The sequence below is a fragment of the Chenopodium quinoa genome, unplaced genomic scaffold (assembly GCF_001683475.1).
Source record: "Chenopodium quinoa cultivar QQ74 unplaced genomic scaffold, ASM168347v1, whole genome shotgun sequence".
NCBI lineage: Eukaryota > Viridiplantae > Streptophyta > Magnoliopsida > Caryophyllales > Amaranthaceae > Chenopodium > Chenopodium quinoa.
Genome location: NW_018744718.1, coordinates 3,557,305 through 3,580,548, shown reverse-complemented (window position 1 = coordinate 3,580,548; position 23,244 = coordinate 3,557,305). Strand labels below are relative to the sequence as shown.

At 34.9% G+C, this 23,244-nt stretch overlaps 3 protein-coding genes across 3 annotated transcripts; 1 reads left to right on the top strand and 2 right to left on the bottom strand.

Annotated features, from left to right (window-relative positions):
- Positions 1-210: 210 nt before the first annotated feature.
- Positions 211-9,745, bottom strand: LOC110703455 (GPI transamidase component PIG-S-like). The gene is made up of 13 exons (XM_021881264.1): positions 9,415-9,745; positions 8,459-9,152; positions 7,488-7,572; positions 7,263-7,352; positions 6,912-6,985; positions 5,823-5,907; positions 5,648-5,737; positions 5,380-5,510; positions 4,459-4,540; positions 3,733-3,780; positions 1,609-1,681; positions 1,417-1,520; positions 211-800 (listed from the first exon to the last, which is right to left on the bottom strand). The coding sequence occupies exons 1-13, from the start codon at positions 9,617-9,619 to the stop codon at positions 684-686; spliced, it is 1,878 nt and encodes a 625-aa protein (XP_021736956.1). The 5' UTR covers positions 9,620-9,745; the 3' UTR covers positions 211-683.
- A 4,696-nt stretch (positions 9,746-14,441) lies between these two features.
- On the top strand, positions 14,442-17,176 carry LOC110703452 (putative pentatricopeptide repeat-containing protein At3g25060, mitochondrial). The gene has a single exon (XM_021881262.1). It carries the CDS (start codon positions 14,498-14,500, stop codon positions 16,529-16,531), a length of 2,034 nt encoding a protein of 677 aa, XP_021736954.1. The 5' UTR covers positions 14,442-14,497; the 3' UTR covers positions 16,532-17,176.
- Positions 17,177-17,307: 131 nt separating this feature from the next.
- Positions 17,308-22,171, bottom strand: LOC110703453 (B-cell receptor-associated protein 31-like). Its single transcript, XM_021881263.1, has 2 exons — positions 21,094-22,171; positions 17,308-18,006 (listed from the first exon to the last, which is right to left on the bottom strand). The coding sequence occupies exons 1-2, from the start codon at positions 21,377-21,379 to the stop codon at positions 17,642-17,644; spliced, it is 651 nt and encodes a 216-aa protein (XP_021736955.1). The 5' UTR covers positions 21,380-22,171; the 3' UTR covers positions 17,308-17,641.
- Positions 22,172-23,244: the final 1,073 nt, after the last annotated feature.

The window sequence follows — 23,244 nt, the reverse complement described above, 5'->3', positions numbered from 1 at the left end:
ACAACCATGTAGTTTTAAATAGTATGATGGTTGATACATGCTTTTCTGCTGGACTACGAAGATTGCAGAGCGAGAGGTCGTGCTAAGATTTATTTCCTTGACACGCAAATTGTGTAATTTGAGTTGACAAAAGAGTCAAAATCCTTGTGTCTTTAACCAAGGGAAAAAAAAGTATTGAATACAAGGATGCAAAATTTTGCAAAAACATTGTGTAACTAACTATCATTTGCTTAGCCAATAATAATAATAATAATAATAAAAAATCTATCCACATCCTTGGGCCAAGTACTAAACATGAAGTTTTCTACAAAAATACAGGTTGCCCAAGTTCTATCAGAATTTTTTAATTTAACATCTGCGTATTAAATTTTTTTTACTCCCCTTTTCTTTCCTCAACTCTTCTACAAAACTAGTTAGCAAGCCATCACGACTAATAAATTAATTTGTCAGAAAGCAGGATGTCCTCAGATCTGGGAGCAATCACGATAATCAAAAAGATATGAAGCGCCAACATTTCTAGTTCGTCTCAGTGCTCAGAAAAGTGGCTTACGAGCCTTTTCCAACCCATTGCACAACAAGACTCATAAGAGGGCTTCAAAAATTCCATGAAGCCATGGGCAATTTTTCTGTTCATCACAGTTTTCTGGGAGCAGTCAAGTCTTCATTCTGCTCATTCCTGAGGTTTAAGATGTAACTTCTTTTGCTTTCCATGTTAAGTACTTCAGCTTTTCTTGCTTGTATCGTTTCCATTCCTTGAAAGCTGCAAGGAGAACATGCAGTGCTACGGGTAGGAAGAAGGGCTGTCATTGTGAAGATACATGAGGAAATCAGAATACGTTACCAAACAATCTTCCATTGTATATTACAGTTGTTTCTGGTTCATCAATAGAAATTTATTATAGCTTGCAAATTTTCCTCTAAGCTATAAATGGTCCTCAATAATATCCAGCATTTTTTATCAGGCTATGTTCCAGAAAATATCAATTCAATATTCAATTTTGGACACGGGCAAAACAAATTTAGTACATCTAATTACATAACTACAGGTCTAATCTAAAGGATCAGACGTGCAAGAATGCTCCCGTGCAACCAAGCGCAACAGGACAATTATCAGCAAATGAGACCTAAGGAAATTCTGATCAAATACAAGTCATACAGCTAAATTCCAAATGATAAAGACATGTAAGATTGCATCAAACATATCACACAACCTACTCCTCAAGTTCACAGGCAGCATTGGTTACCATAAAATGATCTAGTCTCTTTTCCTAAGATGCCAAGTCTAGCAGACGTGCAAGGACTTCAGCTTTAGAGACGGACACCATGCCACATCTCTACCATCTATATTTATTATTTTATTATATTAAGATTTCATAAACATCATTAAAAACACACACACAAAGTTAAGTGACTAACCGAGTAGACTGCAAAGCAGTGCTCGAATGAATAATAGCTCACAGACATGATAGAAGGATGAAAAAAGGCATCTTCGGCCAAAGATCTTGCTTGCCGTGACAAGACTGATAGTGAAGATGTACATATTTGTTAGCACTACATTTTGAGAAGTACAAGGTGATTAAAAAAAATCACATTTTAAACGGAAAATACCAGCAGAGTCATCATAGGCACCAAGAGTAGCATTGCTTCGTGCAAAATTTGCAGCATGAAGAGAGTATTGTACCTGCACAGGTTGATAACCTCTGATATGAATATGTAAATATATGTGCATGTGCATGTGCATACATACATGTGTGTGAGTGTGCATGTATGTACAAGTGAGTGTGGGTGTGCTTGTGTGTAGCTAGCACGTAGAAAAAAATTGTTGTAACTGGGAATGACATTGTGAGATGGCTCTCAAAAGACTCAACTAATAAGAATTGATTATATATAGTAGACTAAAATGTTTTATAGCCCCAATTCCCCAAAAATGGTTTACCTCCAAATTCATTTATAAAAAAAAAATTATATATAAAAAAAATAAAATAAAACCCTCCTTTCTATAAAGATCCTTCATAGGACTCGGAAACACCATCACAACAAAAGTAGCAACAACAAAGCCTTAATCCCAAAAAGGATGTGGGGATTACTAACATAAATAGTCATTTGAAATCATCTGTGAAAAGTGGAGCAGGAAAATTCAGTTTAGAGTGCAAAAGCTGTTTCAAAAAAAAAAAGAAAAAGAAAAAAAGAGTGCAAAAGCGAAATACTTAAATAGGGGAAGTTAGACTTGAGAAAACGTGAGTTAAAGAAAAAAAACACCAAGCATGACAAATGAGACTCCAAATGTAGGGTACTGCAGCCCCAAGGAGGGTCGCATATAATAAGCTATGAAGGAAAATATTAAGAATAACTGACATAAATTACAGCGATTTGCACGTGTTTTTGTCATAAATCTCCAAACTTACGCGGGGGACCATTTTAGGAAATACATTTAATGATGAAATGCAGCCCTTAATAACGTAAAGAGAAAAAATGGTAAGGTTTGGAAAAAGAAAGAGAAATATGACTGAGATAAGAAAAAAGCTGGTAAAACACAAAGATTTTATTAAATGTCATAAAAAACTGAAAGTATATGAAATGTCATGTCCTCGTCAGATATTCTATCCCTCAGTCTAGAAAAATCTCTCAAGTAACGAAAGACAGTAGTCTGGTTCAGTGATCCGATCAGTTTAAACAAGGCAGTCATATGAAAAATGGCGTATGGGAAACATTTAAGCTCTCTAGTGCTGCCAAGTGTCTTCTGTCAGCTTTATAGTAAACATAGGCAGCTTCCATTTATCCGTACAGGATGTAGATGATGACTACCTTAGTCGGGGTTGTGCTCTAGTGAGCTCCATGACAACAATTAGTGGCAGGCTAGTGGGCCAAAATGGTGTTGCCTGGATGTGGAACATTCAGATATGTTAAACAAATGTGGAAGTTTGCTACATATGATTCGTTGGGACCAGCTGTTTGTAAGGAAGACAAGAATAGAATGAAAACACAGCTTTTAAACACAAGTTCATTGACTCAGTCAACTTCCCAAGTGATCAATGCCATATATAGTTTAACCAAGTGTTATTGTCTAGTAACTTAGGTGTCCAAAAGACTCGTATTCTAGTAGATCTAGCTCGAAGTGACAGGCCTCAGGGAATTTCATTAATTAGTCTGCTTGTTTGGTGCCGAAAAATTTGTGGGAACAAATTGCATCTAAAGCTACTTGACCCAGATTTGAAGGGCGAAGATAAGTCCCAAAAGTAAAAGGAAAAATGATCACCAGGAGTGGAGCCCGAGATCAATGAAAACAGACTCTTAGCGGTCTCGCATCCAATTAGTTCCTACATTAAGCTACTTGACCCAGATTTGAAGAGCAAAGATAAGTCCCCAAAAGTTATAAGATGAGACAACTCTGAAGCTACTTGACCCAGATTTGAAGAGCAAAGATAAGTCCCCAAAAGTAAAAGGAAAAGTGATCACCAGGAGTGGAGCCTGAGATCAATGAAAATAGACTCTTAGCGGTCTCACATCCATTTAGTGCCTACATCAAGCTTCAGGGTACAAAGTGAACCTAGTAAATCAGATACACCCACAGCTCTCTCAAGATGAAACTAGAATCTTTTAACAAGGGTACAAAACTACAAATTTTAGTTCAAGGGAGAAACTTCTTGTTCAAAACCCCATAATTTCCGCTAATACAAATGCAACCAAAAAAAGTAAGACAATTAATGAGAGGCCTTCAAAATGGCAACTGACCTGTTTTCCTATTTCATCCTTTATGATCATCCTTGGCAGTGATTGAACCTACAAGAAATACAACTTTACATTAATTGAAGTCTGAACTCTGAAGATCTTACTACATGCAAGAAGTAAAAACATTGGGAAGATCTATATGATAATTATGTAGTCAGTTTTGAAAAATCATTTGGTTTAAAAATAAATGGAATTCATATAGTACCCTTTTATTCTTGACCATATACACTGTAAGTCTGTAACATTCCGTTGGTTTTTCAGTTTAGAGTTTTGAGGCATAGTTGAAACTTTCAGTATTACGACAACTTAAATATCAGAAACAAAGCAGGGAAACCAAAGTAGATTAACTTTGCCATCTTTGCAAAAACAATGCTATCCAATATTCTCATTCCTTAACAGTTAATTCATTATTAAATATTCCACCATTCAGTAACACAATTAGACATACCACCCACCAAAAAAAAAAAAGGAATTACATCACAAACTAGACATAGTAAAGAACCCTCACAAAGATTTAATTCTCACCCAACGGATATGGAAGAAGGAAAGGTGTGGTTTATCATTTTCTTGGTATTACAAATAATGTGATGTGTATTTTTGAATTTTTTTACAATGGCCAAAAGCACCAACATAATATTACGGTGTTTAATGGGTCAAAAATTAAGGAGGTACCATAATGAATTTCAAAAATATTCCAAACAGTCTAGATTCTACATTCAAATAGCATACCAATCTGGAAAGAGAACCAAGTGTGGTTGCACATGACTGAAGATTGAAGCATGTATGCTGTCGAGCCAACAGATCCAATTCCCTAAACATCGTCAAAAGGTACAGGACGGAGAAATTTAGTAATCGAAAATAATGATATGAAACAAAGCTCAGTCCACTTGTGGAAAAGACTAACACTTTGTTTGGATAGAAGGAAATGGAAGGAAAAGAAGGGAAGAGAAAGGGAGGGGGACAAACTCTCTTGTCTAAGTAAAGGATTGGGGGAAGGAAGGGAAAGGAGAGAGAGGGATCCATTTTCCCTCTCTCTTAAATAAGCATAATCCCTCCAAATTTGGAGAGATTTGGAGGGAAAATGGAGCTCACCTCCCCCTCCCTTTCTTTTCCCTTCCTTTCCTCCTTTTTCCCTCCCCTTCCTTTCCTTCCTTCTTTGTTATCCAAACAAAGCATAAGTGACAGAACACATCAGAATTTAAAAATGCATCCTAAATTCCAAAGATTTTAGTTCAGATGAAAATGATTTTGTTGAGTCCTAATTAGTTCTTAGTTTCTTTCTTTAGTTTGGACTTTGGAGTGCCTTAGTTATTATATTCTGCAGGATGTTATATGGATGTGTCTAGCTGTAGCTGAGTGGTTTCCTAATGGCATCTTAGCTGTTGCCTGTTCTTAATTTTACGCAATATATAAATTGTTTTACATTCCTGTTAGACAGAAACAAACCAGAATAACAGATTTCACATTTTCTTTCCTTAAAAGTGTAACGAAATACAAATTTAAGCTATACAGACCACTGAAGTTCATACAATAATGGAGTAGTATCTTTCACACCAAAATTTAATGCGAAAAAATGAAATTCAGATAATTCATAAGTAATTGTTCTTAATGACTAATTTACTGGTCAAATACGTCTTAAAGGAGCCTCACCATTCAGTGAAGCCTCTTTCACTTGTTAGAAGATTGACTCTTCCTGAAGGACCAGCATAAAGGCTCTCAGACTTAAGACCAAAAAGCTGCCGCAATTGCCCCATAAAAACCTCAGCAATATTTTCAAGATCCTATCACCAAAAATGACTATATTGTGAGAAAATAAGAGGGAAACTTGTTTCAGAAACAAAGACTTGAATGGAAACAGAGAAAAACAAGGTGGAAATAATAAGGTCATTCAACAGTGTCAGTAGGATGCTGTACTTACCTTGAAGGGGATTGTATGCCTAGCTTCACGCATAGTTTCAGAATGACCAGAACAGCCAGAAGGGTTCCAGACAATGACACCTCCCCACATCTAAAAGTAAAAGATTAGTATTCCGCAGTTTTTAATTCAAAAAAGGGAAAAAATAAAGGAATTGGACAAGAAAATGAGAGCCTACAGGAGATATAAAGCCATTTGTCATGGAGATCTCTCCATTAGGAAGCTGCAGTAAAAGAGGGCACTCCTTTGCAGATGGTATATATCTGAAACACATGGAGGATTAAAAGTATATGAGCTCCTAGAAGTCAAACACCAGAGGAAAAATAGAAGAAAAAATTCTTCATAATAGACTGTGCATAATACAGAACAGACTGAGGGGGGGGGGGGGAGTGGTATAATTTCAGATATTATGCTAGAAGGGAAGAGAGGGGGTGGGGGGGGGGGGGGGGGGGGGGGGGGGGGGAGGGGGATCACTAAAATCCAATGAATCCAACATACAGCTTGTTTATCAAATGTAACTGGAAGCTCTAACGGAAGTGAATCCAACATTGCAGTTTGTTTGTCAAATGTAACAGGAAGCACTCATGTTCATAGGGTTAGTCCCTTAAAACCATCTAAGCAAAGCTCCATGCAAGAAGTTAATATGATAGAGGTTTATTAAGGTCTTTGTGAATTACTAGAACAATGAATGTGGTGGAATTAATTTCAAAGTTCAGGGTTTATCCAACATTTTTCAGGCAAATTGGCAAAATCTCCCTTGAAATCTAAAAGCAGTGGCAACGGTTGCAACAATTAACTGTAAAGCAGAATAATACCCAACGCCATCTAGTCTAGGTTTTTTTTTTTGTATCTCGTACTCTTAGATTTAGATATCTTAAAATTAGGCCTACAATGTAACCATGCCAAGTTAATACTACCATATAAGATCTATTGTAGTAGTTATATACAGGTTCTTCCACATGTTTTTCCCCTTTTTTAATGTGTAGCTTGAGAAATGTACACACATAATCACACAAGCCAAAATACAAGTATAAAGCTGAGTGTTTTCCACACACACTATTCAGTGATTTTGTTTTCAAAAACACAGAACTTCTATATTAGATAAGAATACATCACAAGTTATTTTATGAGCATCATCAAAACTTGATTTGGGTGGGTGGGGGGGGGGGGGGTTGGACCGCAGTAATCTAACATTATGATATGCAATGAAATTAAAATCTTGACATACAACTGGACAATAATACAGCTATGAAGTTCAGGAGTTTACACAACAATGTGCAGGATTTTTGAACGTCCTCCAGCTGCTATAGAAGTATCCAAATGCCATTCATTTGAATTTACCTGTTATATGTTGAGACCAAGTTAGCAAAACATTTAGGACCACAGCTCATAAAAAGCCAAAAAAAAGGTTAGAAAGCTGTGTATGAAGTCTAATAGGTTTTTAAAAAGAGAGAGAGAAAATATGTAGCCATATACGGGTTAGGATAGAGATGCCACATAGAAATAAGATGTTAATGGTTTCCTGCAGATTTAGGAACATCAAATGACACAAAAACAAATTACTATAAAAGTGAGAGATTTTAGACAAATAAAGAAAATTGAAAATAAGTTTGCTTACAAAAAAGGGAAGGTCCTTAGAGTCATAAATGTAGGCGCCTCTTTGGTCATCCCAATAAGAGAAAAAAGATTTTGGAGTATGGTACAAAATCTGAAAAGAGGAGTCCAGTCAGCATTCAAAAAATCCAAATGAAGCAAAAGCTGTCTATTACACCTCCACGCTTGCTAGAAAATGGGAATGAACAAAACTCAAGACAAGTCTCAATTTACAGACAAAGAGCTATACCTGACTTTCTACACTTATATTAGCTAACGGTGCCAAAGCCTCAACAATTGGAGCCAGTTGAATCTCATTTACTCTCTGAAAATTCCTGCATGCACAATGTATAATAAATTTATAAATCACATAACATTAACTGAATATACATCCATAAGATATTCACAATGCTTATCGAAGTGTGATGGTATTCTGATGCATCAAACTAAATGTTTATTGGTCTAAGACATCAACTACATGGAGAAGTTTAATTCCATTCTTCAGCACTGTCCGTTAAGATAACTTCCACTGTTCAGTACTAACTTTGGCAGCAGTGTGTATCAAAGTAAAGTGCAATTTGCTTAAGCAATGTTTCAAAAAGATTGCGTCCATATCCCGCAAATTCAGAAGAAGGAATCAAATTTTCTGGACAATAATACTAAGTTGACTATCTTAAATTTAAGACAGCTGCTATATTTTCCAGTATACATGACTGAACTTTTTTCTGAAAGGGAAGCAAAAGACGAGACTCCATAAGAGAAAATAATCTTTCAATTTGTCAAAATGTAGTGATAGATTTATAGGATAATACAAATGGCACTCCTCCCTTGATACCGATGACGGATAAAAAAGCACCAAAGGTGGTAAAAATTATACAGAAAATCCAATGGACTTCAACCTAAAATGGATTTCCTCAAAAGGTGCAACAACAACTATGGAATTCACTTTTTTATATATATATCGGAGGAGTTAGTTTTATTACACAGCATCTAAGAAAGCATTAAATCATTAAGATACAAGTATACAACAAGACAATTAATAGCCCACTAATCATCTTTAAACTTAAAAGTTTAAAATTTCAGGTTGCTTCCTTTTTACCGAAGAAAAGAGGTACAAGTCAAGTGCGTATAGTCAAATGATCAACAAAGCATGACTAAAAAACACTAGAAATAATCGTTTGCAAAATATATTGCAGCAAACCACAAGGAAAAAGGAAATACCAGTCATAAATCCAGTCATGTGGATTAGAATTTAACAGGCTAAAAGATAGTACTACCCGACCATCAGCACCAACAGGCATAAACTCCCCATGAATCGAGCCTTCTTCTTTCCCTCCGTTCATAAATACCCTAACAAAAATTTCAGCAATCCTCTCCACTGCCTCTGCCTCGGACACCTTACCAATGATCCATCCATGCCTATGCTTTCCTACCACTGCCCTGACCTCCTCATCCTTTTTAACCACAATAACGCTGTAAACCTTTCCCTTAGAATCTGCACATATTTGACTGCCTGATACTGAATTTTCCAACAATCCATCAATATATTCATCATCCTTCCACTTTACATCAAAATCATTATCTTTTAACAACCCACATTGCCAAGAACATCCATTTTTGCCATTATTACTCTGCATACAACCCTTCTCCGTCTCCAAAGAAACCGAAACAGTAAAATTACTCCGGCAACTTCCACAAGCTTGATCATGACCCACCACTTCCCTCATACGCTCCGCAATCGAAAATCCCAGTTTATCCGCATCATTTAACTCATCACTAAAACCTAAAAAAACTGCTTGAAATCGACACGGAAAGAGCAACGGCTCCGATTCAATAACACTAGAAAGCGAATCCATGTACTTAAACGGAAGCGGTGATCGATAAATTTCCACAGACTTCAGCAGAAAAGGAAATCCTTCATACAGTAAGAATCAAATCAACAACACAAACAAACTATTCCAATCAAATTATTAAACTGCTAATCAATCACCAATTCTAGCAAAAATCGTCAATCAAATTCAGCTACATTAGTGATTTTTAAGCAGAAAATTCAGCATTTTTTTAGCATTTAGAAATTAAATTAGCTAATTTACAACTTCAATCAGATAATTGAACTAGTTAAAAAGCTGAATTCGATCGAATTGAAGTTAACAAAATCAAGGAGAAAGAAAGAATACCTAAGATGAAAGAGAAAAGGACGGAAAGTGTAAGCAAAAGGCGCTTGATTCCAGGCTTGGTCTTTCGCATTTTGGAGGAATCAAAGGATTCCGATTGATTTTCAGGCGAAGATTGCGATTCTCCGGCGGAAATTCCGGTGGTTTCGCCGGGATTATTGGTCGGAGATCCTGACCGAAGTTTCTCTCTCTTCGAACTGTCCGGCATGTTTTCGACAACTACCAAAAATGACTCGTCTCCATTTTTGTCCTTCCCAAATGATCAAATGAGCAGGTGGTTATGGGTTCGAATCCTAGGGGTGTTCAAAATTGTGTACGGGTTTTGGGTATCCGAAAATGCAGGTGCTTGGTTTTCGTATCACCGGGTATTAGGATGGGAGCTCTAACCACTTGAGTTATCTCTCACTCTCAATTTTAGTAATTGATGATAATTAGGTACTTGGATTTTCCCTGACACAATCGATGACATACATGATGACTTTGTGGATTTTGCTTTGGTGGATAATAGTCGTGCGGAGTTCATTGATGAAAATGTGAGGGAGATATTGAATTTTTTTTTTGGTGTTCCAAATGGTTCACCTTTTGGGTTAATCTGGATTCGGGGTGGTTGAATCCAGACCCCTCCTAATTGTTGCGGGTGATCGAACACGAGTTATAGTGAGGGAGTTATTAAATATGAAATTTAGATACTTCGTATAATTGATGTTGATTGTGTGATTTAAATTGATGGTAGTTTACTATCTATAATAAATTGGATAAATCAACCATGATTGTTTGGGTAACATGTTGATTAATTTAGCATGGGAATATGAACTAGAATTAGCGTAATTGTTTGTTATTGAATTTATTTTTCTTAGAGTAGACCCAATGGATGACCCAAAATTCTTGGTCATTGATTATTATATAATTTCTTTCTTTTTCCACTCATCCATGACCAAGTCACATGGCCAACCATGACCAAATACTCCTAATGGTTGCCCAAAATAACTTTGGTCATGATTTTCTCTCTCTCACTTTTATCATACAAATACCCATTTTCTTCTTCCAATAATACTCTGCCACTTGTCCATTAATATTTTCATGACCAAAATTTCAGCTTGGTCATTACAAAGACCAGGTCATTAATCTCTTTCATCCCTTTTTTTCTTTCTTCTATTTTTTTAATATAAAAAATCCTCTCTCTCTCCTCATGACCAGTGACCTGGTCATCCAATGGCCACACTCTTATGATTTGAATCATAGTGATGAGAACTAGATTTGAGTGTCATATATTAATCATTCTTAAATTACACAATTACCATTGCATTTAGTCTTCAACTAAGTTAGGTCTTGTGCCACGTACGACTATTTTACTTACTTTATATGTTTTTTTAATAGATTTATTACTCCATATTCAACGTTTGTTCTTGAAACAATATTTATTGTAATTATTAATTAAGAGAGTCACAAATATTTTTTTTCCTACAGTTTAATAAAATGAAAAATATGATATTATGTTGGACTATTTAATGCGTCAAAAGATTTTGGACTACTTAATAAAGAAACAAATAAGAAGAGTGCAATCCATTTATGTATTGAATTAATTTATAATTTTGATAAATTTCTCAATTTTTATAGTACTCCCTTTGTCCCTTAGGGCCTATTCACATTTACTGAAGTGAGTTGAACTAAACTGAACTGATTGGAGCTAAACTGAACCGGACTGAAATGAATATTTTTTATGAGAGAGGGAAATTAGGAGCTGAACTGATTGAAGCTGAACTGAACTGAAATTAAGTAAATGTGAACAGGTCCTTAATTATAATTTTGATAAATGCTAGAAATAGGAATCTAATTAAGGGACAGAGGGAGTTTATAGTGATTTCTATATAGAAAAATATAAATCAAAATTTTTGTAAATTGGTTAATGTATATTAAATCGATATTATATTCTTAAAAATATTCCATCAATATTACATTGTTTTACAAATGATTATTTCTTTCCTTAATCAATCGTAGTTATTACTAGCATATCAACAAAAAAAAAGGTAAATATTATTGCTCATATATATTGTTGTCAAAAACAAAAAAAATTCAAAATAACTTCCTTAAATAAAATTTCTAAAAAAATTATAAATTATTAAAAAAAAAAAAAAACCTAAAGACACACAAGAAATTGACACGTGTTATACTGGTGTGTCTTTTAGTATATAGTCATAGTTATTATTGTTATTATTATTGATTGACTTTTTTTTTGTTTTTGAAATTGAGTATTGCCCAAGTTATGTATTAATGTCATGATTCAAATTTCATATTAATTTTTGAAAGAATGACATGTAATATGTAATAATAACTTAGTGGTTAAAATGTAAGTTTTTGAACTTGAGGCTATATATGGGTTACTACAAATTTACAAAATAAAATAACTATTGCCAAAACAAAGCATTCACATACCATGCTCAAATCACATGAAAAATAACTTAACTAATTTTTAAGGTCTTTGTGTAAATGAGGAACTAGGTTTGGTGTTTGGTCATAATAATAATTTTTAGCCATTGGAAGGATTATAATTATGAGTATCTACAAAGGCGTTGTAGTGATTGAGGCGTATGGACCTCCGCCCGTAATAAATATCCATCCAAAGTCTCAACCACGTGGTATTCGTCTTGTATATCATAGGTACCACAATATTTACGGCGTTATTGCAGCAATGGGATGTAGCATTATCTCAGTCGTATTCGTCCTAATTGAGGCAATGTGTTATATATATATATATATATATATATATATATATATATATATATATATATATATATATATATATATATATATATAATATTGAATTCGATACAGAAATATAAATGTCCTTAGAGAGAAGAAAAGATGCATTTAAATGTTGAAATAAATATAATTTTTAAAATCAATTTAGGGAATTCAAGACACAATTATTACAAGCCTTTTAAAATCAAATGGGGGCAAATATATAAAAACGCATTTTTAGGATATAAACTAGTTTTTGAGCCCAGGCGATGTCCTGGATTATTACATGAAACTGGTCATTAATATACGTTGTAATTTATAATTAAATTTTCTTGTAATTAAATTTGTTGTTCATATTGTTATATGCTACTATATCCGTTTCTTTTTAATTGACACGTATTCCTTTTTAAAAAGTTTTTTTTTAGTTGACACGTTTCCTTTTGGAGTAAATTTTTTACTTTGTATTTACTAAATACCCCACTTGCTTTTTCATTCTCTCTCACTCTCATTAATATATGTGCCTAAATCAAACGCGTCAAATAAATGGAAACAGAGTAAGTATATATTAATATTTTTGTATTTAAAAGATTGCATAAAAAATTACATAACTTAATGATAAGACACTTAATTGTAGAATTTGAGGTTGCGTGTTCAAATGCACTATTCATAAGAATTTTCTTAAACTTTTTATAAGTTATTAGAGAGGAATATCTATATCTATATCTATATATCTATATTATTATTAAAATTCTAAAGCAAGGAGTATCATATCGCCATGTGTCATTTTTCTTGTGTTATTCAAACACGTCATATTTGAAACATGCCACATAATCAGAGTTGGTAATGTTTTGTCTTCATGAAAAACTCTTCATAACCTCCAAATATTAATGTTACTTGAATTGAAAAACTCTTTATATGTATAAATACTCTATTTTAATGTCTCATGTAACTTCTTAATAACTGCACAATAATATAAGTTGTAAGAAATTAATTATTACTTTTTTTTGTGCATTAACTCATAAAACTGTAGTTATTGAGTCATAATATTGACATCAAAATTATAAAGCTCTGATTTATCATTTATCCTTTACATACTAATGCAAAAAATTATTCTTATAATCTAACAAACTTAGGCCTTATTTGGTAGTTAGCTTATTGGAGGTATATTAGCTTATTTGACTAACTTTAACTGATTGACTAGTCAAACAAACTAATACAAGTGTTTGGTAGTAAGCTTATTGAAAGAGCTTATTCCACTAAATAAGCTCTTTTTGAAAAAGCTCATTTTAGGAGCTTTTTCAATTAGCTTATTCATTAATTATTGTGAAATGACACTTATAACCTCATTTAATTTAAAATTCTATCTAAACTACATACCCCACAATTAGCTTATTGGTCATTTCACATACTCAATCACCTTTAAGCTATCAGCTATTTACCAAACACTTTTATATAATCAGTTAATACAATAAGTTAGTCAAACCAGTTAATAAAATCAGCTAGTCAAAATCAGCTAACTCAATCAGCTTCAGCTTTCAGCTTTCTCCCAAACAGGGCCTTAATAAAAAAAACCACTAATCTCTTATGCTATGTTTGGATAAGAAATTAGAAGGGAAATGTAAGGGAGGGAAATAGGAGGAAGGGGAAGGGAGGGAAATAGAAGGAAAGGGAAGGAAGAGAAAGTGGAGGAAATGATGAGCTCCATTTTCCCTCCAAATCTCTCTAATTTTGAAGGGATGGTTTTTATTAACACTTTATTTGGATAAGAAGAAATGGAAGGAAAAGAAGAGAAGAGAAATGAAGGGGGACAAAATCTCTTATTTGGGTAAAAGATTGGGGGAAGGAAAGGGAAGGAGAGGGAGAGGTCCATTTTCCCTCTCTCTTTAATAACCATAATCTCTCCAAAATTGGAGAGATTTGGAGGGAAAATGGAGCTCAACTCCCCCCTCCCTTTCTTTTCCCTTCCCTTCCTCCATTTTCCCTCCCCTTCTTTTCCTTCTTTTTTTGCTATCCAAACAAAGCGTAAAGGAGGAGGGAAAATGGATCCCTCTCTCCCCCTCGCCTTCCTTCCCCTAACATATTATCCAAACAAGGAACCTTGTCTCCCTCCCTTTCCCTTCCCTTCCTTTTCTTCCATTTTTTGTTATCCAAACATAGCCCTAGTGACAAACAAGGCCAAAATATAGTTTAATTAAAGTAATAAATTTATAATGACTCGGGGCATCGTCCGGACCAATAATTAATTTTAATAACAAATCTACCACGTAATAAAAATATAAAATACCTTGAACACAAAACCTAGTGAAGGTTGGCGTAAGATCAAACCTTAAAACCAATAGATGTGGACATGTGGTTAACTAAACACCTAATTAAAACCTTACTATCATCCTTTAAAGACAAACCCACGCTTTCAAAAATACATGCCCTTCTCATTACAAGTGGTCTGATCAACCAGAGAAACCCAGCTACCAAGCTCATTTCATCTTATGCTCAAATTGGTGACATCAAAGTTGCACGCCAAGTGTTCGATAAATTGCCTCAAAGAGGCATTGATGCTTGGAATGCAATGATTATTGCATATTCAAGAATGGGTTTTTCTAATGATGTTGTGGGTGTTTATAAAGAGATGATTAATGAAGGAATAAAGCCTGATAGTTCTTCTTATACAGTGGCTATTAAGGCGTGTGCGAGTTTGTGTGATTTTGAAATGGGAGAAGAGATTTGGCATCAGGCTGTTGGGTTTGGTTATAAGGATGATGATTTTGTTGGGTGTTCAGTGTTGAATTTGTTGTCAAAGGGTGGGAGGATGGTGGAAGCGAAAGCGGTTTTTGAGGGAATGAAGAGGAAAGATCTTGTTTGTTGGACGACTATGGTAACTGGGTTTGCAAAGATTGGACAGGGGTTGGAGGCAGTTGGAGTGTTTCGAGAGATGCAAGAACAAGGGATGGTAGGAGATGGGATTGTTATGTTGGGATTGATTCAGGCTTGCACTGATATTGGTGATATGAATGTGTGTCTTTCTGTCCATGGGCATTTGATCAGAAGAAATCTTCTAATGGATGTTGTTATATATACTAGTCTTGTGGACATGTACGCGAAAAATGGTCATTTGTGCCTAGCATATAGAATATTTTGTAACATGCCTCAGAAGACTGTTGTTTCTTGGAGTGCTTTGGTTTCAGGCTATGCTCAAAATGGTTTAGCAGGGGAAGCTCTTGAATTGTTGATAGAGATGCAAAGAGTTGGGTACAGACCGGATTTAGCCTCTCTTGTGAGTGCTCTTTTGGCGTGCTCACATGTTGGCTACTTGAAAATGGGTAGATCAATACATGCTTATATTCTTCGTAGGCAAGAACTTGAACATATTTCTGCCACTGCTGCGATTGACATGTATTCCAAATGTGGGGCTCTATCATCTGCTCGTGAACTCTTTGATATGATAGGCTGTAAGGATGTTATCTTATGGAATACTATGATAGCGAGTTATGGAATTCATGGCCATGGAGAGGCTGCTCTTTCAGTATTCCATGACATGATCAAGACCAATTCATATCCCGATGATGCTACATTTGCATCTCTTCTTTCAGCTTTAGGTCATTCAGGTCTTGTAGAGCAAGGCCAGTACTGGTTCAATGAAATGATCAACAGATTCAGGATTGAACCTAGCGAGAAACATTATGCTTGTGTTGTTGATCTGTTAGCTCGTGCAGGTAAAGTGGAAGAAGCTCTTGATTTAATAAATTCCATGAAAAAACATGAAGCTGGGATGTCCATTTGGGCCGCTCTTTTGTCTGGTTGTCATAACCACAGAAAATTTTCCGTTGGAGAGTTGGCTGCTAAGAAAGTTCTTGAATTACAGCCAGATGATTCAGGCATTTATTCTTTAGTTGCAAATTTTTTTGCATCAGCGAAAATGTGGAAGGAAATGGCTGAGGTGAGGAAAGCAATGAGGATGGCAGGTATGAAGAAAGTCCCTGGTTACAGCATGGTGGAGGTGAAAGGTAAGCTCCATGCTTTCCTTATGGAAGATAAGAGCCATTACCAATATGAGCACATGGTCCTAATAATAGAGAAATTGGACTCTGAGATGAGAGCCATGGGTTATACGCCAAAAATCGAGTTTGTTTTCCATGACATTGAGGAGGAAGTAAAGGTGAAAATGTTAAGTTTTCATAGTGAAAGATTGGCTATTGCATTTGGCCTCTTGAACACTGAACCTGGGACTAAGTTGGTGATTAATAAAAATCTAAGAGTTTGTGGAGATTGCCATGAGGCGATAAAATATATATCAAAAATTGTCAACAGGGAGATTGTTGTAAGGGATGTAAAGCGATTTCATCACTTCAAACACGGTGTATGTTCATGCGGAGATTATTGGTGAGTCATGACTTCAAGTCTTCAAAGAGTGTTAGTACTAAGGCTAGAGAAGTAGGTCCTATTATAAACTGATCCTTCTTACAACCTTACACATGCTGTGGTACTATAAAGAACAGCTACTTGAAGCAGAGGAACAAGCTTGTATTACTATTCTATTATCAAGGATTCATTTGGTAGTATCCTTGCAAGAAATTGCCAGCTTTTTGAGAAGATTATATGCTATCCTCTGACTGAACTTCTCCTGAAAATAATACTACATATCCAACGGTGGCTTCTGAGATCGGATAAATTGTCTGCCGAGACATAAGCCACATCATAGAGAAGTTTTACGTTGATTGCGCAGGCAAAAGAGGTTAATCCTTCATTCCTTTATTGATCTCACTGATGAAATTGCAATGTTAAAATCTGGTATTTCCCTGATTCAATACACATTCAAAATAGTTGACAGAAAACTTCCAAAGGATTTGGAGCAATTTCATCGCTTGACATGCAGTTTCTATTCCTGTAGTTCTGGAGACCTTGCTTAGACATTAGTTATGCTGTTGAAAGAGCACAGATAAGTTGGTATACAAGAGATAATTTCATCATATAAAGCAACAAGTGTTTTGTGATTGTAAATTTGACATGAGTATGAAAGTATGTTGTAAGTAATACCATTACATTGAAAGAAGTAAATCACTTTTACAATAATAACCAGACTTCAGAAATGTAGTCATTAATTAATTCAACTAGTTCATGCATCACCATTCATCAGTCAGGTACTCAGGTAACAGTTGAAGGTTTAGTATGGAAATGTGATTGCTTGCGAGCATTAACATATATTTTGTATGAATAAAAAGAAAGACCTGTTTTTATCATACAAAACATATATATTTGTAAATAAAAAAAAAAAAAAATTAGCACCGCCGACACCAAAACCATCTAATAACCTGGTTCCATCCCTTCATTCTAACCCCCAAACACCATGCCCCAAAAGAAGGGAAATCCTTAATTGTTTCTGTCCAGCTGAATATAGAAAATACAGGTTTTGGCAATGGAAGCCTTAACCATATGAATATCAAAATCAAAATGTTTGTATGGACTTAAATTCTAAGTTCTTGTCAAAATCCTTCCGTCACCTTTTTTGAACTTGGGTCTGAAGGTTTTGATTATCTTCTAGTAGTCGGTCATACTCGAGCAGCAAATCAGCCGCCTGTTTCTGAAGGGCGACTACATGAGCATCAGCAGTCTCGATCGTCTTGTCTTTCTCTTGTGATTCCACCTTTAGCTTCTTTATTTCCTCCGTCAGCTTTGATAGCTCGTTCTGCAGCGTTGTTATTTCCTTTGAAGCCTTCTCCTCCTTCTCCTTCAGCTGTTGCTTTTCTTTTTCAATCTTCTCTAATTCCTCTTTTGATGCTCCAACCTTGCTTCTAATATTGATGAGTTTCCGGAGATAATGGTGCATACGTTCAATTAAGAAGCCAAGAAATAAAGTGAAGCCTGTAAAGAAAATAAATAGCTTTGTTAAATGTCTAATTAGGTATATGCAAGAAATCAGAATGATATAAGCTATTGCACTCTGGCTAGATTAAGCAAATTTAAGTCAAGGCAGCAAATGGCCAATATCTCATATTCCGAAAGTAAACAACAGATTAGGAATCCATAAGAACTCACAAGGGTGGACAATCATATTTTCCATCCAACATATAAGATACATACAACAACATGAGTGACCTCGAGCAAGGAAGAGAATTATGAGTATTGAGTAGAAATACAGCTGGTAGCACCCAAATAAGAAACAAATTAAATACCTAGGAAGGGCAGTGAGGAAAGAATGAAACAAATTCCAAATTCATTAATGGTTACCACACATGCTCGGATATGTTGGTAAGGGGGTTGTAGCAGCTTAACGGCTTAACCTCTCGGGTTCAAGCCCTAAGTATGTAGAAGCATTGGAAGGGAGAATTCCCTGTTTAAGGTCTAACCCAACTTGAATTTAAATCCAAGGCTTTGGATACCAGGTGATTTCTCTCAAACAATAAATTATGATTTTATTGATTTATATGTATAATGGTTACCATCACATGCTTAAATAAGCTGGTATGGGGATTGTAGCAGCTTAACCAAAGGTCTAAGGTTCAAGCCCTGAGAATGTAGAAGCATTGGTAAAGCGAATTTTGCCCCATTTAGGGCCTAACCCAACTCAAGTCCAAACCCAAGGCTCTAAATACCATGTAGTTTCTCTCAACATTGCACTATGATTGACCAACTTCTTATCCTAACACAGGACTAAGTTGCTACTTGCTGCTACAATAACAGTTGAGAAAAATAAGATCAATCAACAAATTCACACAAATCCAAATGGAAGAAATCACTATTGGGTACTTATGTTTGGAGCTCAAGGGATAACATATTGTTGCTTGTGTACTCCCTTTTACCTCAAGTGTCAGACTCAAATTCTGGCACAGGTACATTAATTTGGCCAAAATCAACCAAAAACTTTCTGGAAATGGGTGTCGAGTGAAGAAACCACAGAAGCAGCATAAGCACTTTCTTTCACCAGGTAAGTAGTCCCAAAGAGAGTTCATATTCATCAAGATGGTCGATTCACCCAAAATTTTCCAAAAGAACAGCTAGTTTCAGCCTTTCTCCAGGACCACAGATATTCAAGAACAATTATGTCTAAATATGCATCTTCTGTACCCATCATATCTATCCTCATAATGAGCTTATCACTGCAATCTTGTGTCCATATTGATTCATTGATTGTAAGTGTTATATCTTCGGTAGCCTGCATTAACTGATTCACAACCTCATCCCCCCCCCCCCAAATAAACCCCCCTATAAAATAAAATTCAAATGACGAGGCAGAATAATGGTAAACAACCATCAGACATTCAATTGTTTTATCTTCAACTTTCATCAAATAGTCTTCTCTAAAAAGTTAAGTCAGTCAACTAACCCAAAAGAGCTGGATGGTGCAAGGTCCATGAGACAATGTCAATTTTAAAATTGTGGAACTATGTACAGTCTCAAACTATCGATACTAAAATGTCCCTCAACATGTCATTACTACAACCAAATTACCAAACTCATTTAAAATGCCATCCAACCTATCAAAAAGTCCTTTGAAGCGGTGAGGAGTACAGATGAAAATATGTAGACAAGTTTACTTGGCTGTATATGAAAACCTCATATCAACTGTTATTCAACATCAGGGTCATATGACTTTTTACTAATGAGAAAACATCTGGGATATAACATGTTGAGACTGCAAATCGATAGATCACCAAAATTTAACACCTATAGACTATCAGCAATTGAGAAGTCATACGCTAAAACTCAACCTCATTTACACTTGCTTGCACTAAAAAAAACGCAGAGATCTGCAAAATAAATAAACAGTCTAGGTCCATTTTAGATATAAAACTCAGAAATTCCATCCCCTCAAGCTTCTGCGCTGTTAAACAGAAACTACTAGGTAACAAAGACTTTTCCATCTTAAACAACAGATGTTAAATCGAACTGATGCTTACCAATCTCAACCTATAAAACCCTTAAACCTTTAGCCAGATGCAGCTTTTGAAATCATAAAGAACAAAGGCCATGCACTTCACATTATGAAGATTTACTGCAGACACCTGTATTCATATGAAGTATATATTCTCCTATAAACAGACACCAACCTTTTTAAGCGAAACAAACAAAACACCAGAACCTCATAAATAGAAATTCCTAAATTCAAATTTCCTAGTGCGTCCCAAGATACTAAACATCAACAATCCAAGTGCTCCATGTTAAATATATATCACTGACCCCCACACTATACCACTAACAGACATTGGCTTTTATGGTAAATATGCATGAACAATATCTATATTTTTAGGATTTGGATTGGATCATATTGACCAGATCAATACGTAATCCCATCATTTAATAAACAGCATGTTATCAGCATACTGGTTTTACTGAACATTTGAACAATTTCCAGATTACTATATTTCTATTTCACGATTTCTTCCGGCGTTTAGCATATTAGGTCTCACCTTAACACTTGCCAAACTAATAACTTTACATACAATTTCACAAATTGCTATCATTACAAGCTACTAAACCTCCCAAGTCCTAACACTGACTGATAACCACTAAAATTGCTGATACCCAAAAGACTACTCATCGCCCTCCACGAAATTATAGCATTTCCACATCATAGAAACAATTGAATGTATAATCCAATTCAAAAACATTTCCTAAACCACAAACCCTAATATGTCCCAATTAAATCACAATTAACTACTCTCTTCTAAAATGCCAAATATTAGCATCATATACCCAAACAATCTCCACTATAACACAATCCTTATCATTCAAATTACACAAAGAAAATAATAACATGAAAGATTTATACAATTTCCACTATATAACACATTCCTCATCATCCAAATCACACATTACAACATACAACATACAACATCAACACAAACAGAAATCAAACGAAACGGCCCGAAACAAAAACAACCACAAATCACAATAAACCAAATCAAACCAACAAGAAATTGACAATAGAGAATTGAAGATCATTCATACCCATAAGTGAAGCCTCAAGCAAATGAGTCCTCCACAAAACTTGATCCATAGGTGACATAGTACCAAGCTTATTACCCTTATTTTGGATCTTCAAAATATTCATCAAATGAAACATAAATATCACAGACATTGTACCAGCAATTGTTTTCACTGTTGCTGGTCCTCTCCCTAATTTCACCTGGTCCAAGCTTTTCATTACAAGCTCTCTTAATGGCCCCACTTTCACTAACAAGAAGAAAGCAACCCCAATTTCTACACAAAGAACAAGGAACAAAAGCTGAATCATCTTCCTCTTTTGAACTTCTTCTTCTCTGAGTTTTTCTGTGAAAATCCACCTTCATGTAAATGAATTCCACACTTATGGAGGAAGATTAACTTCAGAAAACAAGTAATTTTCTTTCGAATTTTATGGAATTAGCATGATTTACAAATTTTGAAGGGGTTTTCAACATTTTGCTAAAATTGGCAAATAAATTGTAAAAAAACCCAATGTGAAAAACCCACCAACATCAAAATTAAATACTAGTATAAGAGAAAAATAAAGGGTTTATCAAAAAGAAAAAAAAAATTCCAATCTTTACAAAAAGAAGCTGCTAAAACCCTTTTAAAGAAAGCAGGGTTCTTTGGTATTTTGAGATATTAGATCTGTAAAATTTGCAATTTTTAGCAAAGAAAAACTGTTTTTCAAAGTTAAATTAATATTAAGAGCATAAAATGATGTTTTAGGGATTAATAGAAGGGTTTTTAGCTTGAAGGGTTGCCTTTTTTTTTTTTTTTTTTTGGGAAAGGTGCAAAAAAACAAAGATGATAAAAACAAAGGGTTTTAGCAATTAACAGTAGATATTAGAAAAAAGAAGTAATTAAGGAGTGAATTACAAGAAAAAAATGGAGAATTATAGTAAGAATGTGAATAAAATGATGCGTAAAAATGGATTCCAAGACTAAAAGGAGAGTGAGGCAGTGTGGAAGACAGAGTGTCAGAAAGAGTGAAGAGAGAGAAAAGCAAGTGTTTTTTTGGAACAAATTGTACTCTCACTTTTAACATTTGAACTAAACTCGCCATCTATTTTATGTTTGGTCTCCTTATTAAACTTTTAATTACAGATTATGGAGTACTTTTTTTTTTAATAAGTACAATTACAACACAGATGAGGTATATGTGGATTTAGATTTTTGAATGTATTAGGTGATATTTCCTCCACTTGATTATACCTAAATTTAGATTATTCGAAACTAAATTAAGTCTAAAATAATTTGATTTTAACTCGAATTATATTTAGAATTAACTAAAAATGAAATTGATTTGAAGCAAACCGACTACACTAAATAGTTCATAATAATTGTTTCGGACAATTCAACTTAGATTTTTATACATGACCCAAAAGTTCACTTATTATGCCAAAGCCTCCATGCATTAATATATCCCATAATTATATAGGCTTGATTCAAAGCTTTCTTACTAGAATAAGACTCGACTTGAAAAGAAGAGTATCAGCTCGTATCTTAACTAAACAACTTGTTTGCTAACTCACTATGTAAATTGACTCAAAACTCCTTTATTATAATTTAATTGTAAATTTTGTTTCGGAAGCTTTTTTGAAACTTATTCATACCTTATATCTCACTATGTACGTTTTATAAAGAATAAAAAGAGAAGGCTTTTAAAGAGGGAGAAGAGAAAGGAGTCAATCGGCGTTTTTTTTCTTTTTTTTTTTGGGGGGGGGGGGAAGGGAGAAAGTAGAGGTAATATAAAATTTGGGACGACCATCGCCTAAACATAAAATGTAGTGCCCAAACTCGCAAAAAGTAACAAGTTTCTCAAGCCAAAACGGGTTTTTCGGACCAAGTTCGGATTTTGAACAGAAACAACTTTTTTTTACTTGCCCTAACTCACCCTATTTTCGAGTGAGTCATACTTGATCATCTCTTAATGAAAAGGAGTTAGGGTAGGCTGGGCTGGGCTGGGTTGGTGGTGCGAGGGGAGATAAAGAAAGGGGTAAGGGTGGGGGAGGTGGTATGTGCGGTGGCGAGGGGGTGGCCGGGGATGGGAGCTGGTCTTTTTTGTTAAAAACTACTCGTACATAGTAAAATCAACCACAAAAAGTAATTTCCATTCAGTTTTCAATATCATTATTGCCTTATTGGTACGAT

What these genes read in the sequence shown, in the direction of transcription:
- LOC110703455 (XM_021881264.1), bottom strand. Translation starts at nt 9,619, where the DNA reads ATGCCGGACAGTTCGAAGAGAGAGAAACTTCGGTCAGGATCTCCGACC. An exon ending in CATGACTGGATTTATGACTG is followed by an intron (nt 7,573 to 8,458) that starts GTATTTCCTTTT and finishes TTGTGCATGCAG; the next exon opens with GAATTTTCAGAGAGTAAATG. An exon ending in ATATAAGTGTAGAAAGTCAG is followed by an intron (nt 7,353 to 7,487) that starts GTATAGCTCTTT and finishes TCCTCTTTTCAG; the next exon opens with ATTTTGTACCATACTCCAAA.
- LOC110703452 (XM_021881262.1), top strand. Translation starts at nt 14,498, where the DNA reads ATGTGGTTAACTAAACACCTAATTAAAACCTTACTATCATCCTTTAAA.
- LOC110703453 (XM_021881263.1), bottom strand. Translation starts at nt 21,379, where the DNA reads ATGATTCAGCTTTTGTTCCTTGTTCTTTGTGTAGAAATTGGGGTTGCT. An exon ending in GCTTGAGGCTTCACTTATGG is followed by an intron (nt 18,007 to 21,093) that starts GTATGAATGATC and finishes TTTTCTTTACAG; the next exon opens with GCTTCACTTTATTTCTTGGC.